Source organism: Pararge aegeria, chromosome 11 (assembly GCF_905163445.1).
Source record: "Pararge aegeria chromosome 11, ilParAegt1.1, whole genome shotgun sequence".
NCBI lineage: Eukaryota > Metazoa > Arthropoda > Insecta > Lepidoptera > Nymphalidae > Pararge > Pararge aegeria.
The window spans coordinates 18479441-18496371 of NC_053190.1; the positions used below are offsets into that span (position 1 = coordinate 18479441).

Genomic DNA, 16931 nt, shown 5'->3' on the forward strand with positions numbered 1-16931 from the left:
TGTGAAAACCTGCATACCCGAGAGTTCTCAATAATGTTCTCAGAGGTGTTTGGAGTTCATCGATCCGCACCAAATGCTTCTCACAGTGGGTGGGTGGGTCAGTTCTGTGGCAGCAGTCGCGGGGTACCTTGGTGGAGGGGCAGAGGCGGAAGGAGGTGATGCGCTTGGGGATGAAGCGCAGGATGTAGTCCTTGAGCAGCAGCTGCTTGGCGCTGAGGCACACCAGCACGCGGCGCGCGCGCGGGCCCAGCCGCGCCTCGAACGCCGCGCCGCGCCGCGCGCTCAGCTGCCGCTGGACCGTCGCCGTGTCGCTGGCTGCAACACCGAATTACATGTACGTGACACCCGATGATTCATCATCATCATCATCATCATCATCAGCCATTTTGCGTCCACCATTTTTGCAGGGTGGCGCAGAAGGCCATGAATCCCACCCCGACAGCGGACTCGTAGAAAGTCTCGACCAGGAGCGGCGGTAAGTGTGTTTAGCAGTCAATGAAAATCACTCAAAGTATGGCAGTTTTGTAGGGCCTATGAAGCCTCGGTTCAAGATTTATGTCTTTTTCGACCGTCTAAAACGTGCGAAATTCGTGTGCGCGCCGCTCTCGCGCGTGCGGGTGTCGTGCAGTCCAGTGAGGAGCACACGCTTAAACATAGGCCTCTTTCAAGCAGCGCCAACTTTTTTCTATTTTCGGCTTTCCTCATCCAGTCGATGCCTGCCACTTTTCGGAGGTCGTCGCTCCATCTAGTTCGCGGGCGTCCGATGTCCGATGATTATAGAAACGAAAAGTTGGAGTGATGCTCTTTTTTTTTTTATATATAGACAAGTGCTTGGCTGTTATCACACCTGATGGTAAGTGATGATGCGGCCTAAGATAAAGCGCGCTTGCCTAGAAGATGTCTATTCACTCTCGATTTGAAGGTACCAAGGTTATAGGTATCGGAGAAGACGGCAGATGGGAGGGCATTCCAGGCCTTTGCGGTGCGGATCAGAAAGGAAGAAGCAAAACGCTTCGAACGTGTTGATGGTATTTCAACCACGTAACGGTGCAGATTCTTTTGGTATCTCGCAGTTCGATGGTAGAAAGGAGATGGTTTGACCAAATCGAATAGCTCCCGAGCAACTCTCCGAAATGTATCTTGTAGAAAACAGCCAGACAAGCAACCTTGCGCCGGTGTTCAAGGCTTTGAAGTCTACTGACTACAAGGCCGTTGCCAAAGATTGCCAATTACTAATTGCTCTACTCCCGATATATAAAAGATTTCTCACATTGCACTCGTAGGATAATATTATCATCTATATATGTAAAGAACTCTTTTCTCGAGTTCATATATGAACTTCGTCGATATATCGAACCTTTTCTGAAAGTCACCAATGTTTTTGACAGTGATAAGTGAAATTTAAAAAAGATGTTTAAGAGTTTGTTTTAAGAAGAAATTAATTGATTTTAAAGACCTCTTACACTCAGGTAGCAGCATCATATATCAATAGTCAGTACATATTTGAAAATTTAATTTACGTTCATAAAAACATTTCTAAATTTAAGAAAAAATGTGACTGCAATAATTTAAACATTAGAAGTAAGAATAAACTTACAGTGCAATATACTTGGTTACATAAAATTCATAATTCGTTTAAAGGAAATTGCATACAATTCTACAATAAACTACCAATTGACATCTTGGAGATGTCTCTTAAAAAGTTCAAAGTTTGTATTAAACGTAAGCTTATAGAAAAGTACTATTATAGTATAAAGGACTACGTAAACGATAAAAAAGCTTGGGTGTAAATTATTGCTCTAACCAGGTTGCTCTTCTAATAATTTAAAATGACATTGTGAGATGGTGATAACAAAAAAAAAACACCCGGCTAAGATTGTTGTGGGCTTCTTCTTAGACCAGGACGCGTTAGGAACCCTCGTAGCTTTAGTTTTAAGTTTACGAATGTGGTTATCGCCATCATCTCACTACCGTGTAATTCTTATGTACCTACGCATCAAAAGTGCCACCTGTGGGCCTACTTGAATAAATATATTTTTGACTTTGAATTATCATCATAGGAAATGCAGTCCACTTAACAATCGAGTAAACCTCGATCATTTATCATCACACCACAAGTCGTGTACACGGTTTATGTATGCACTTAATTCTGCGGCTACACGGCCATACTGCAGCCATGTCGCGACAGTCGCGGTGCAGTCACCTGTGAGCACGATGCAGTCGAACTCGCCGTTGTGCAGCAGCACCCGGTCGTAGTAGATGGCGGCGCGGAACACGCCGGCGCGCGGGAAACACAGCGCCACACTGACGCGCTGGTTCACCGCGTCGTACTCGAACGACGCCGCCGCCGACAGCTCGGGGTCCACCGGCTCGCCGATCGGGCTGATCTCTATCGTGAACCCCTGCCGAGACCCCTGAGAGTTGCTTATATACATAGAACCTCCAAGTCCTGGTTACAGCAGACTAGGTCTGTCGATGCCTTTGCATCGAAAGCTTCTCAAGTATTGATTCAATGAAACGAGCAATTTTAAAAGGTATTTATTTTATTAATCTATTATTATTTGGTAACTATGACCCATCTATAACAGAATAATTAAAAACCAAACTAAATAAAAAAAAACTTACATGAAATAAATATTAATATGCAATATACAAAAAGTTACAAATTAGAATTTCTGCGTTCAGGCCCTACGTGGAGTTTAATATACCTCTTGTAAATTGGAGAGTCGTATCGATTTATTAATGCTTTCAGAATGCCGTTAATGCTAACCCACGTTCTTTTCATCAAGGATGCTATTTGTTTTTTTATGATGGCAAAAAAGTCATCAGTATGGCTCATACTGATGACTTTTTGCCATCAGAAAACATCTCTGATGCACTACAATAACGTGGTAAGCCCAACAGCATTATACTGAACTCGTAGGGCGTTAAGCGATGCCTGTGTATAGCTGGTCCACAGGGATCCCGTGTAAAACGTTTGACAAAGGCTTTGAACAAACTAACTTTTGCTTCATGGCTAAAACAGGCAAACCTGTGGACCATATTACAGCGCACCGCCAAAGCCCTACGCTCTCGTTCTATATCTGCATCATCCTTAAGTATATGGCGGAGCTGTGTGGTGACGCCAGATCAGAATACAGTTGCCACCACCCCACCTCGTCCCGCGGGTGTCGTAAGAGGCGACTAAGGGAATATAACGGAGAGCGGGCAGCAGCGTCCTCTGTGCTACTACTACTATCGACTGCGAGCACCAACCCGCCTGCCCAGCGTGGTGATTATGTGCAAGTCCTCTAGCCGAGAGGGGCCTTTAGTCCAACAGTGGACTGTAATAGGCTGTTGTTGATGAATAGGTGTTAACACCAGGTAATCAAATGGCAAACTTATTTATGAACGACTTGGTTTTATTTAACGACAACTATACAACGTGTAACAGAATTACGAAATAATATTGAAGGATGCATAAGTATTTTTCATAAGGAGTCACTCTGTACAAATATTAAATCAAAAGAAGCATATTTATTTTTAAATACACAAGAATTCAATGTTTACTTATGACAACCCTATTGAAGTAAAAGACCGACACGCGCATAGTACCTTACCTACGCAACGAGTACCTAATAAAGTGATAGTCATATGATTTTAATTAGTTAGGGCTGTATCTATTTCTAATAAAAACTAAGGCAGTGGTTTACTTTAAAACTTTTAGGTTTTCAGTTCCACAGATAAGTCTCCGAGACAGTACATAATGTAACTCTAAAGCTCGTGAAGTATTATTTCGGTTTTCATTTACGCGTTGTATATCAACATCTTTTTTTTATTTTTTCTGTACTCGCCAACCAAGGAGTAATAAAAGCCTTTTTATTTATCTATTTTATATATCAACATACAAACGTCCATAGAAAAGAGTTTCTTGCCGGCTTCTTCTCGGTAGAATCTGCCTTCCGAACCGGTGGTAGAGTCACTACACACGGACAGACTTGACGTTTCAAAAGTGCTTGTATTAGGCCTACTTGAAATAAATGAATTTTGAATTTTGAATTTTGAAAATTTTGAATTACTAGGACAGTGCATTACGGGCTGCCAATCGAAACGTACTCATTATCAATATCATTATATCACTTACATACAGAAATAAAGTCCAATTGTCAATCTCTAGCAATCTAATATTTATCATCATTTCACAAAGGACTACACCCAGTGGCGTGCACTTCATACATGCACAAAAGCACAGCACATACCCAAATTAAATAATAAATATACTACGACAATACACACACCGCCATCTAGCTCTAAAGTAAGCGTAGCTTGTGTTATGGGTACTAAAACGACTGATGAATATTTTTATGAATAATGTACATAAATACTTAGAATATAAGTACAAATAAACACCCAGATACTGACAAACATTCATGCTCATCACACAAAAATTTTCCAGTTGTGGGAATCGAACCCACGGCCCTGGGCTCAGAAAGCAGGGTTGCTGCAAACTGCGCCAATCGGCCGTAAATTATCTTATATAACTCGTATTGGAGGGGAATTATTCCGTTTTATGCCATGTACTTGCTTTATGCACTGGTCACAAACCCTGTGCACGCCACTGACAACACCCTACAGTTTGTAATAGCGGCAACGCTTCGAGTGCAATTCCTCGCAGGCCGAACGCTTCGACATTCTAGGAAAAATAAGTACTCAAACATGGCGGAGTGTTCAAATTTGAAACTTGTTTTGCGAGCGCGGCCTAGTCGCACGTACCTCGTTGGCGGGGTGCGCGAGCGGCGCCGGGTTGTCGAAGCGGTCCCTCGGGTGCACGTGCAGGCGGCGCGCGTGCTGCGCCGTGCACACCAGCGCGGCCAGCGCGCGCCCCACCCGCGAGCGCCGCGCCTCCACCCGCCCCGCCGCGAACCACTTGCGGAACGGGCCTCCTGCGCCCACCTGCCCCCCTGGTACCGCAACTACATTAACTCTTACCGACTGTTGGTCATTAGGGGGATAGCCCAGTGGGTAGGAGCTCAAATAGCTCAACTTCAAAATTTCTTTATTCGCGCAGGCCTATCACAGGCACATATGAAGCGTTGATACATCCATGTTTACATAATTGTAAGGGGATGGTGATAACTTCGTTCGCCAACTTAAACCTAAAGCTACGAGGGTGCCAAACGCGCCCTGGTCTAAGAAGAGCCCACAACAAACTTAGCCGGGTAATTTTTTTTTTGTTATCACCATCTCACAGTAAATTTATTTAGCTATGAAGCTAGAGCGATTCACACCCAAGCTTTTTTATCGTTTAAGTAGGTAATCCTTAATATTATAATAGGATTTTTCTGTAAGCTTACGTTTTATATAAACTTTGAACTTACTGAGAGACATCTCAAAGATTTCATTTGGTAATTTGTTATAAAATAATATAACAATTTACCAAATGAAATAATTGACATCTTGGAGATGTCTCTTAAAAAGTTCAAAGTTTGTATTAAACGTAAGCTTATAGAAAAGTCCTATTATAGTATAAAGGACTACGTAAACGATAAAAAAGCTTGAGTGTAAATTATTGCTCTAACCAGGTTGCTCTTCTAATAATTTAAAATGACATTGTGAGATGGCGATAACAAAAAAAAAAAAAAACACCCGGCTAAGTTTGTTGTGGGCTTCTTCTTAGACCGGGACGCGTTTGGAACCCTCGTAGCTTTAGTTTTAAGTTTACGAATGTGGTTATCGCCATCATCTCACTACCGTGTAATTCTTATGTACGCATCAAAAGTGCCACCTGTGGACCTACTTGAATAAAGATATTTTTGACTTTGACTTTGACTATACAATTGCCCTTGAATGAAAAGGAAAGGGAGGGGTCCTTTCCTTTCGGGGGGCCGAGTTCGAATCCCGGCACGCACCTCTAAGTATTCTAAATTATGTGCGTTTTAAGTAATCAAATATCACTTGCTTTAACGGTGAAAGACAACAACGTGAGAAATCCTGCATGCTTGAGACTTTTCCATAATGTTCGCAAAGGTGTGTGGAGTCCACCAATCCGCACCATTTTCCCTGTGGGAGAAGACCGAGAAGAGAAGTTAGAAAAGTTAGAGGTCCATGCTGGGATTCGAACTCGGCCCCCGAAAATGAATTCAAGCTCCTACCCACTGCGCTATCACATATATAGGTGATGGTTATAACTACATTCGTAAACTAAAAACTATAGCTGCGAAAGTTCCACACGCGCCCTGTAGGGCTAGGATGCGCGCTACGAGACAGTAGTGTCTACCCATTATCTCGTCAAAAAAATACGAATAACCGGGAGAGATAACTATGTCGTGGTGCGCACGCTTGCCCTAGTCTAAAAAGAAGCCCACAACAGACGGGTGTTTTTTTAACGGCGTCAATTCCTATAAAAAAAAAGTGTACGGCGCGACTACTTAACATTTAATATGGCTTTCTAGTTTGCAATGTTCTGAAATGTAACGCCGTTAAACAACTACTCACTTACCAATCAGTATATTGATGATGTAAACCCCCGCGGTCCGCACAGTGAACTTCACGCGCGCGATATTTGCCTTGGCGGGGTCGCCGGACCCCAACTCTACCACTGCTGTTATCTGAAAGTAAAGTCAAAGTCAAATATTTCTGTATTCAAATATGGCAAAATTTGTACACAGTATTGAATAGTGATGGTGATAACTACATTTGTAAAATGAAAACTAAAGCTACGAGAGTTCCAAACGCGCCCTTGTCTAAAAAGAAGCCCACAACAAACTTAGCCGGGAGTTCTTTTTGTTATCGCCATCTCACATGGTTAGAGCAATAGTTCACATTTAAGCTTTTTTTATATATGTAAGGCTATTTTCGACTCGTGCCGTGTAGGGTCTCTAATGGGTAGATATGATGACGATGATGATGAATCAATATTAAAAAGATAAACAAAAACAAGAATTTTAGATTTACACCAACTTATCTTAATGATGTTTAATTGCGTTAATGCGTGATGTTAAATTTAACAGGAATAAACTTAAGTTATGTGTACCGATGCAAAAGCTCACAGTGACCAGTAAAAGTGCACACTGTATGGCTTACAACCGCTTATTTACAACCACTTGCCAAATGCGCGAAAAACTTTTATCGGTTACACGTTTCAAATCAGTGTTATTTGCTTTATTATAATATCAATGACTACCTAAATGAAAATTATTATAATTATAGACAGCGTCGCTCTGACAGTGCCTACCGTCCAAACGTCACGTCTGGCTTCAAGGAAGATCAGCGCTGTGTCTTTAACAGGCACTGCAAACATGCTGAGTGAAGACCATTTTGGGATCAAACCGTTCCTATAATTGTTGTGTAGACTATTAAGTTGTATTTTAATTCTAGTGTGTGTATATCCAAATAAAGCTTTCTTTCTTTCTTTACATTCATGAATATATTTTATTTATTAAGTGTTTTTTGTGTTTTTTTCTTTTAACTAATTTATTTAAATGTGACTTGTTATTTAATGTAGAAAATTGATATAATCATTAACGAATAATTTTTGCACGCCAATCTTGGCAGGACATGTGACACTTATAAAATTTAATTAACACCTATGTAAACATGTTGCATGTACCATTTTCAAACAAAATAAAAATTGATTGATTGATTGATTGATCGGCGCACCGACCTTCCGCGTCCCGTGGGAGATGTTAACAACGAGCTCGTCGGTGTCGCAGATGGGGTAGGGCTGCCCGTTGCGCTGGAAGCAGTACACCGTGAAGCACATGGTCTCCCCCACCGGCTGAGGCTCCTCCCAGCCCCATTCCACCTGCGGGCACAACCCCTATTTGATAAACACGGTTTGACTAACTACACCAAAAAATAACCTTGGTTTAAAATAAACTAGAAGCCGTGTAACATTCCGTGGTGTACAACACCTTCCCTTTGTAACATAGGTGTTCATTCCGTAGAGCGTAAGGCATGTAACTATTTTATCTTTTTATTTATAAACCTGAATAAATGATTATCTATATATTAACACGTGAAGCAAAAACTTTGTTCGCTTTTTCACGAAAATTGCTTTAACGATGGAGTATGAAATTTTTCTCTCTTTTAGTTTATGTAGAGAATGAATGCGGAATAGTAATTTATTTTTTAATTATGCATATATATATACATTAAATCAATAAAAAAAAAAATTTACATACCATCGTCCGTATTGGACACACACACGCATATATAATCTTTTTTAATCATTTTTTGGATTATAATGTGTTTGAAAAACATAGGCAAATTAACAGTGTCAGTATCAATGCCTTGGAAAAATCTGTGATAATAGAAGTATACTCTTTGACAGTAGAACCTTAATAATGTTCAGACTTATTGTTTAAATTAATTATGGTTGAATTTTACTAAAGCGAGACAAATTGTTATTATTATTATTATACATATTTATATGTTAATTAATCGCCCTTTTACAAGGGGTAAATAAACTGACAAGCCGGCTTTAACCAAGCATTAAGTTATTTAAAAAATTGAAGTCATAACCGCTATCCCCTTAGCAGTTTAGCACGTTACTATCTTAGTCTGCATCCATCCACTTACGATTGCGTCACAAAAGTGGCGTGCATGGAGTGTATGCAGATGATATAAAATTAAGAAAATCTTCTGTACGAGTTAAAGAAAACTTACCGATAGGTATTGTAAGAGTTATAAAAAGCCGAAATATTTATAACTCGTTCTGGAGATTTTCTTCATTTTGTATCATCTGCATACCCTGTGCATACCCTCTATTCACGCCACTGCGTTACAATAATAATTGTCGAAATTTCACTTCTGCAATCTGTGAATTAATAACACAGATTTTTTTTGCAAATTCTGCCTATATCACACTCATCAAGAGTGCTAAACGCTACACTGAGAATACGCAGAGCTAGTCAGAGCGCGGCACCTTACAGCTCGGCGGGTGCAGGTATTTCCCGGTCACGTACTGCAGCAGCGAGTGCTTGGCTTCCGGCGCCAGCGCCGGCTGCGTCATGGCCGCCAGCGTCACCAGCCCGCACACTGAGATCGACACCACCAGCATGCCACCTGGAAAACAACAAAGCAATAGACCTGCATGCTACTTAGAAAAACAACAAAGCAATAGAGTTGCATGCCGTCTGGAAAACAACTAAGCTATAGACAGGCATGCTACTTAGAAAACAACAAAGCAATAGACCTGCATGCCGTCTGGAAAACAACAAAGCTATAGACCTGCATGCTACTTCGAAAACAACAAAGCAATAGACCTGCATGCCGTCTGGAAAACAACAAAGCTATAGACCTGCATGCTAACCGGGAAATAACAGAGCTATAGACCACCATGTTAACGAGGTGGAAATGTATTAAAATAAAAGGAAAAGGTGACTAATTGTATAACTGACTGACTGACGAATTGGCATGGTGGTAGAGTCACTACAAACAGACAGACATGATGTTTCAAAAGTGTTTATAGAGCTCAGAATATGTATTATTCATTGTTCCTAGTTATAGAGAATATGTATTATTCATTGTTCCTAGTTCATTTATTTAAAGTTGACTTAAACTTTAAATCATTTTTCCAACTCATTATTTTTCTTAACAATCGATATTAACCATTTTAATTGTCAAAAACGTCTCGTGTACTCAGTTTGCAACATCGCGAGTGAGTAGAGGCTAGCTGTTCGAGGTTAGTTGGTCAGTGGCCAAAATGATAAAGGTCGAAAATTCTTTATTGAGCTAGTTACATAACTCCGTAGAAACGACGTTAATAACTAAGGGGCCCTTAAGCATAGGTGTCTTGAGGCACTGCCCCGTCTAGCCCCGAAATAGTTACGCCGCTATGCGCATCGACCAGTCAAGAAGTAACTTATGTGATTGGCCAAATCTCACCCCATGTCCAAGCGTCCTGGTGCTTGCTGCTCTTAACAACGGCACTCCACAAGTCCAGCTTGAGGGTTTGCAGGGCCTCCTTCCCCGTGGGGAGGCTCTGACGCGCCGAGCACCACGCGTTGAAGTCCTTGGGGTCGATCACGTGTCTGGCCGTTGAGTCCTCCAGCCAGTATACATCTTCTAGGGAGGAGACATCCAGACTAAGTAATCTGAAAAAAAATAAAGAATCTAGATACCTACATTCACAGAATTAAGAACATGCAGAACCCTCATTTAGCCGTTATTATTACATGCAATGCATTGTGCCCAAAACAGTGAAAACGCCCTATGCACGTTTTACATCACTTCCGCGGAATATTGCTAGCTCACAAACCTTGCCCTATTTTCCCATTTTATGGTTGGCAGAAAGTATCCCTACGTGATTAAACCAGGAATAAGGACATCCGCAGAAGAACCATAATTACCGACATAGCTCAGCGAGTCGCAAAGCTGAAGTGGAAATGGGCGGGGCACATAGCTCGGGGAACCAGTGGACGTCGGGGTTCCGAGGTGCTGGAATAGCGACCCTGCACAGATGAACGCAGCGTTGGTCGGCCGCCAACGAGGTTGACAGACGACATAAAACGAGTCGCTGGGAGCCGCTGGAAACAAGCGGCCGAGGACCGTGGATTTTGGAACTCCCTACAAAATACCTATGTCCAGCTGTGGACTTCAATCGGTTGAAATGATGATGATGGTAAACGTTTAGAACATAAGAGGTAAAATAATTACTGTCAACTGCTAAATGCTGAAATAACTAACCACATGTTCGAGAAACTCTACTAAAGTGGAGTGGATGTTTCAATATTAGTCGTGTACACGGTTTCTGTACGTTCTTAATTTTGCGAAACTACAAACAGACTGACAATGTAACAGATTTTAATGTGAATTTCTTCAAATTAACGTGGGTTTTTTAAATAATAATAATAACTGTGCAACGGAATCGTAGGCTCTGCAGCACGAATAATTTAGAACGTTTGTGGAATTTCTTTGCGAAGGCTTTCTGGAGCACTCGGATTTATTTTTACGACCTCCTCAAGAATCCTCCTTTGCGAAATGAGAGACGTCAAATACATAATGCTTTACCATATAATAGTTGAAAGTTCAATCACGCAAAATTACTTCTAATAAGAGTTTACGATTTAATAATAAAAACTTAAGCAAATTGATTTTTTTAGAATTCAAATTCATTTATTTCAAGTTGACTTGTTCTTTGTTACAGTGGTTTTGTCGTCAAGCAGTAGCAGTAGTTCGAAAGATTGTATCAAAAAATTGGAACCAACAAGATAGTTATCTAAAAAGAAAACAATTACTGAAATAAGTTTAATAAATACGAAAGTATACCCATAAATAGATTGAAAAAGAACAAAGTAATTCGATTTGAAAGAAAGTAATTAGGACCTAAATCTCGTACTGCGACCTAATTAGTTACTAGTTCCTAATTATTAGGTAATTGTGCCCTAGTTGTACACTTATTTCTAGACATCACGCGTCGTGTTGGCTATAACATTTCTTTCTTAAGTGCCGTCCTTCGTACACACCACGTAGCCTTTGTCGAGCATAACTAAGCTTGGTATTTTTGGCATTTATAACTAAAAAAAATGTATATTTCTGCAATAATGAAAATGCTAAAAGTTTTAAACTTTTCAGGAATTGAATTTAGGTATACCCAGTATGAAGCGGTGATAGCTATAGGTAGGACTTCGACTTCACTTTCGGGGGCGAGTTCGAATCCCAGCACGAACCTCTAACTTTTCAAAGTAATGTGCGTTTTAAGCAATTAAAATATCACTTGCTTCAACGGTGAAGGAAAACATCGTGAGGAACACCTAAGAGTTCTATAGGCAATGTTCTGAAGGTCCGCACTGGGCCAGAGTGGTGGACTACTGCCTTAACCACTTCTCATTGTGAGAGGCGACCCTTGGCCTGTAGTGAGTGTTAATAGGTTTATATGATGATGATGATAAGCGAGCAAATGATATAAAAAGAAAAAAATCTCCAGTACGAGTTTTAAAAAACTTAAGGATAGGCATTGTAAGAGTTATAAAAAGCCTACTCTTTAGATTTTATAATTCGTACTGGAGATTTTCTTTACTTTATATCATCTGCATACCCTGTACATATTCTTTAGCACGCTACTACCAGTATCAAGCTAATTTCGTCTTTTAGTGTGGGTACAAAAGGTGGCCTTGATGCCTAATATTTTTTTTATTCATTTGCATTGGAAAACGCAACGTTAGTTGGACCCCGCCGAGGTGGACGGATGACCTAAAATGTGTCTAAGTTCCTATAGGGACAGACCGATATGTGGGAAGCGACTTTTTTTTATACTATTAACTGTTATTATGTTTCGAACATTCTCGATTTCATACGCGCGTAATGTAGATCCATAGGTATGGACGACTTCCGTTCACTCCCGCCGCGCCCCGGCTAGGCTTGCCCCTGGATATTACATCGGGAACAATAACGCTCGGTTCATTTGCCTCCCGCCCGGGGCCGCCATTGTGCGCGGTATCTTATCTCTTTGTCCCCACACTAATGAGAGTTTTTTAATAAATAGACGTTTTTGTAAATGAACATTTAGTAAACGCTTTTGTTCCTTCTCTTTTTTATAGTAATAATTGGACCCGTCCTGCAAAGTGCCACCCCGTGTCCACCATTCTGAGGAGTAAGTGTTAAGCCTCATTGCCTGTGAGGTATTGAACCGGAAACCACATCCTTCAGACCGAAACACAGGAATGCTGCTTGGCGGCAGAAATACGCACCCTGCTTTCTGAGCCCAAGGCTGTGGGTTCGAATCCCAGAACTGGAAAATGTTGGTGTGATGAAAATTAATGTTTTCAGTCTTGGAATTTTTTTTTTTTTTTTTTATTTATTTATCAAATAAAGCAATTACAATAAAATGGTTAGTATAAAAACACCGAAAAAACCGCAGAGGTTTGTCCTCGGTGCCTATCTGCAACGATTACCTAAGGTGATAATTAGTAGAATAAAACCAGCTGTGGGAATTTTTCTGTAATTTAAAAGTACAAGAGAAAGTGTGTTGTTCCATATAGGCTCCGAAACGGCTGGACCGATTTCAATGAAACTTTCAGGGAATCTCCGGATTGACCTGGCGAGTAATCCTGTAAAGTTTGGTGACGATCGGAGCACCCCTATTTTTGAACTGTCAAATTGTCAAATACAGCCTTTATTTACTATGATGATATTCTATTGTTGGGTGTACATGGGTGTAGATAATGATCTTCACGCGCTCGAGAAGAGAATAGAAGAGAATGAATACAGAGAGAAATAAATGATTTAATATATTATGCGACTTAAATTAAAAATTTAATGATGTAAGTTTATTGTTTAAATAAAATATAGCAAAATCTAGCCCGGCGAAGCGGGCTGGGTACGCTAGTAAATATATAATATTAAAATACAGCTATGATATTTTGTATCCAATTTATAATTTCAGCGTATAAATGAATTTATTATTATTTTAATAATTGTATTTGGCAAGGCAAACATGGCACATTTTAGTAAAGTCAACTGACAAGGTTGTACCGATATGTAGGTATACAATAGAAAAATAGTGATATGGTCTTGCCAAATCTTTTCAAGGTTAATCCATTCGATTTAAGTGAAGCGAAAACCTGTCAACGATAAGTAAAATGGAACGTTAAAAATGTTTTAAGTTAAAAACTTTCTAGTTGAAGCCTTTATGCGGTAAATCCGTACACGTAAGCATATTTTAGGGACGGCTGGACACTTGACAGACTTAATTTAATCTGCCCCATTCGCGACGAGATAATCCGGTAACACTCATTGCAATGGCGGGTTTTAAATTAATCAGGCCAATTTAATTGCTGTATTCATGCGGTTTTTTTTTTCAAGTTTTTATGGAACTTGCTTCCGTCGTTTGTATTCTCTGGTTAATATGTAATTAATTTTTTAAACCCCGACGCAAAAACGTCGGGGTGTTATAAGTTTCTCGTGTTACCACATAAGTTAAAAGAATGTATAGAGACACATTTAACATATCGAGGTTCCTATACTATTAATGAATTTTTTAATGACAAGGTTGCCTGGGAGCAAGCCGCTCCGCTTTCATCTCTCACCATAGAACAATGATTGTTAAGTTGGAAAATGAGGTTGGAAAAGAGCCTTAGAGCCGTAACGGTGATTCTACCGAGAAGAAGCCAGCAAAAAACTCAGCAGTTCTTCTCGGTAGAATCACCCTTCCGAACCGGTGGTAGAGTCAGTACAAATAGTTATACTTGACGTTTCAAAAGTCCTTATATTAGGTCTACTTGATATAAAATTTGGAATTTCTAATTGGAATTTTGAATCAAGTTGATTGGTTAGGGCGTGAAGGCAGGACAGACAAACATACTTACATTTAAAAGACATTTTATTTAAGATTTAAGAGGTCAGAAATTATTGGGTTAGACTACCTTCTAAATACTCGTAGTATGTTTGAATGGACACCAAGTTTGGTTCGAGAGACTTACGAAGATGGTCCTTCGAAGCAGATCTTTTCAAACAAAGTTGTGAATATACCTCAACATCTGCACTTACAAAACTATCTACACTTTTATAAGTACAATCAAGCGTAATGAGATTATAGAAATCGTGCTTGCAAGTGCAAAAGGTGTGATGTCCGACTATCCAATTACGATGGCGGATTATCGTACATATTTAATGCACGATCGATTTCATGAACTGAAAGGTTTAAGTCTATTAATATATCTATGCTTCTCAACGGGCAATAATGTAAGACTCGAAAAACTATGGTTTCAAAAACAAAACAAAGGATATAAATATGCATCAAAGGGCAATGAAGATTTTTGTATGGAGCCTGGCTTACCTATCGTTGGCCGTTTTGATTTTATTTCATAGCCATATTTTACGAATAATTCTTTCGAAAACTGATAGTTAACATAGTTAACATATAACAAACCAAAAATAGTCTTTGACAAATACTCTTAAATTATCCATTTCGAGGATGTGAGCTTTCAACGTTTTTATTTCTGCTACCTGTTTTTAAAGAATTATCCGTGAATGCGATGCTAAAATAAAATGAAAATGGGGAACTGCAAGATAAGCCAAAATCTTTAACGCCCTTTAATTGACGTACCAAGCAGCCGGCCCACTTGATGGTTAGTGGAAAACTTACGCCTAACCAGAGCAACACTTTGCAGGGCATGCAATGATCACGGACAACAATGGGCCACCCTGGGTTCATCAACCTGAGGCTTAGGTGTTCAGCCTCATGTGCCTGTAATTACAACGGCCCTTCAGACCGGAACACAGCATTGCAACAATTCTAGTTGGTGGCAGAAATAAGCATGGCGGTAGATGTTCCGCGGTCGAGATCTGTGTCAAAATGCTCTACCACGTCAAAGGACAATCGCCGATGGTGTAGAAGAAAGTTTTTGCTAGACATTAACATTTTTTATCTGACAAGACAACCCAAGTTAGATTGTGTAAAGTCAGAAAGACGTAGAGTCCCGATCGCAATTAATGGGGTAAGGCGATATCCTCCAAAAAAAAAACAATTTTATTACCCTTGGAAAAGCGGAAGTGAGTAATTTCCAACTAATAGCATCATCATTTACGTACAGTTAAAAAGAAAAGAAGAAGTTAAATAATTAGATACAACCTCTATAAACTGTTTTAATTAATTTGACTCTCTTCAAAAATAAATTCCTTCTAATCAAATTCTTTCCATATTAAGTTAAGACACTTATCAATTATTCATTGTATAGTCAACATCTCCTGAGGATGCTCCGGTTTCGGAGCGAAACGTGCGTATAGGGTACATTGCCGAAGATCTGTTTGGTGTGGAGTATAAGGATTGAAGAAATTATAAATAACACCATACAGATTCTCTTGCTTTTCGCGGAGTATAGCAAATTAAGCTTAATTTTCATAATATATCCTGGATTTCCGCAAAGTAACGCCTGCTTCTATCCAATCCAAAATTCTTTGCACATTAATTAATTTCAAGAAAACTTTTCCGAATTGATGAAATCTTACTAACCTAATTCTTGAAAAAATCTACGCAAGTTTTTACAGTTTTTAGAAACGAATTAAGTGGGACTGTGTTGCCGATGTGACTACAGTTATTTTTTAACATTTTCAAAAACATTTACGTCACCAAAGCTAAGTAATTATGTTTCACAGAGATCTCGTAGGTTTACTTTTAGGTTTCATCCTTATCATGTCAACCCATTACCGGCCAACTACAGGGCACGGGTCTCCTCCCACAATGAGAAGGGGTTAAGGACCTAGTCCACCATTATGGAGAACTCTCATAAGTACCATCTATGTGCCTATTTGAGTAAAGAAATATTTGACCTTGACTTTGAAATATTAATAGACCATTTACTGCAGTTCGTCGGTCAACGTTTCATACCGTAGTGGAGCTTTTTGTGACAGAGCTCGTCTGGGGAAATACACTTTGTAGGAAGTACTCCTTGTAAGACCTGCACAATGTTGCTCTATTCTATGGTTTTCTACTAACCATCACCTGATGGAGCCATCAGGTGATGGTTAGTAGAAATAAAAATTCATGCAGCTCCTCATTTTTTATAAACGCTAGTTATGTGCATTGTTTTCTGTTTTTTGTTTATCTTGTTTATTTTGTACGATTTTTTTTTTCATAAATACATACGCTTTGTCTAATTAGGATGATAATTTTGACAGTTCACAATAGGCAGGGTTAGTGCATAATCGTTGATAAATCTATTGATGCATCATTACTTACCGCCAGGTTAGATTGCAGTCAAAGTCTAACTTGTAGTGGAATAAATCTAAAAATCTCCAAACTTCTAAAGTATGGTCAGTTTTAATGGTAAATACACGAAAAGTACAAACGTAAATAAATAAACATTCACAGTTAAAAATTATCTTGCATCATTGCACACCATATAGATCTGAAAAAATACGTTACGTTATATATACGTTTCGTGCACCTGTCCTAAATTAATGCACTGTTCTATGTCATAATATGGCCACAGATGAATTTTGCAACCTAT

At 39.6% G+C, this 16931-nt stretch overlaps 1 protein-coding gene across 2 annotated transcripts in view; it reads right to left on the minus strand.

Annotated features, from left to right (window-relative positions):
- LOC120627237 (apoptosis-resistant E3 ubiquitin protein ligase 1) overlaps positions 1-16931 on the minus strand; it is a 57496-nt gene that overhangs the window by 8766 nt on the left and 31799 nt on the right. For both annotated transcript variants that reach the window (XM_039895128.1, XM_039895129.1), the window contains exons 3-9: positions 9868-10076; positions 8906-9045; positions 7643-7783; positions 6479-6587; positions 4753-4940; positions 2204-2402; positions 128-315 (exon numbers count right to left, since the gene is read on the minus strand). In XM_039895128.1, coding sequence (XP_039751062.1) covers positions 128-315; positions 2204-2402; positions 4753-4940; positions 6479-6587; positions 7643-7783; positions 8906-9045; positions 9868-10076 — 1174 coding nt within the window. The remainder of the gene's footprint in view (positions 1-127; positions 316-2203; positions 2403-4752; positions 4941-6478; positions 6588-7642; positions 7784-8905; positions 9046-9867; positions 10077-16931) is intronic.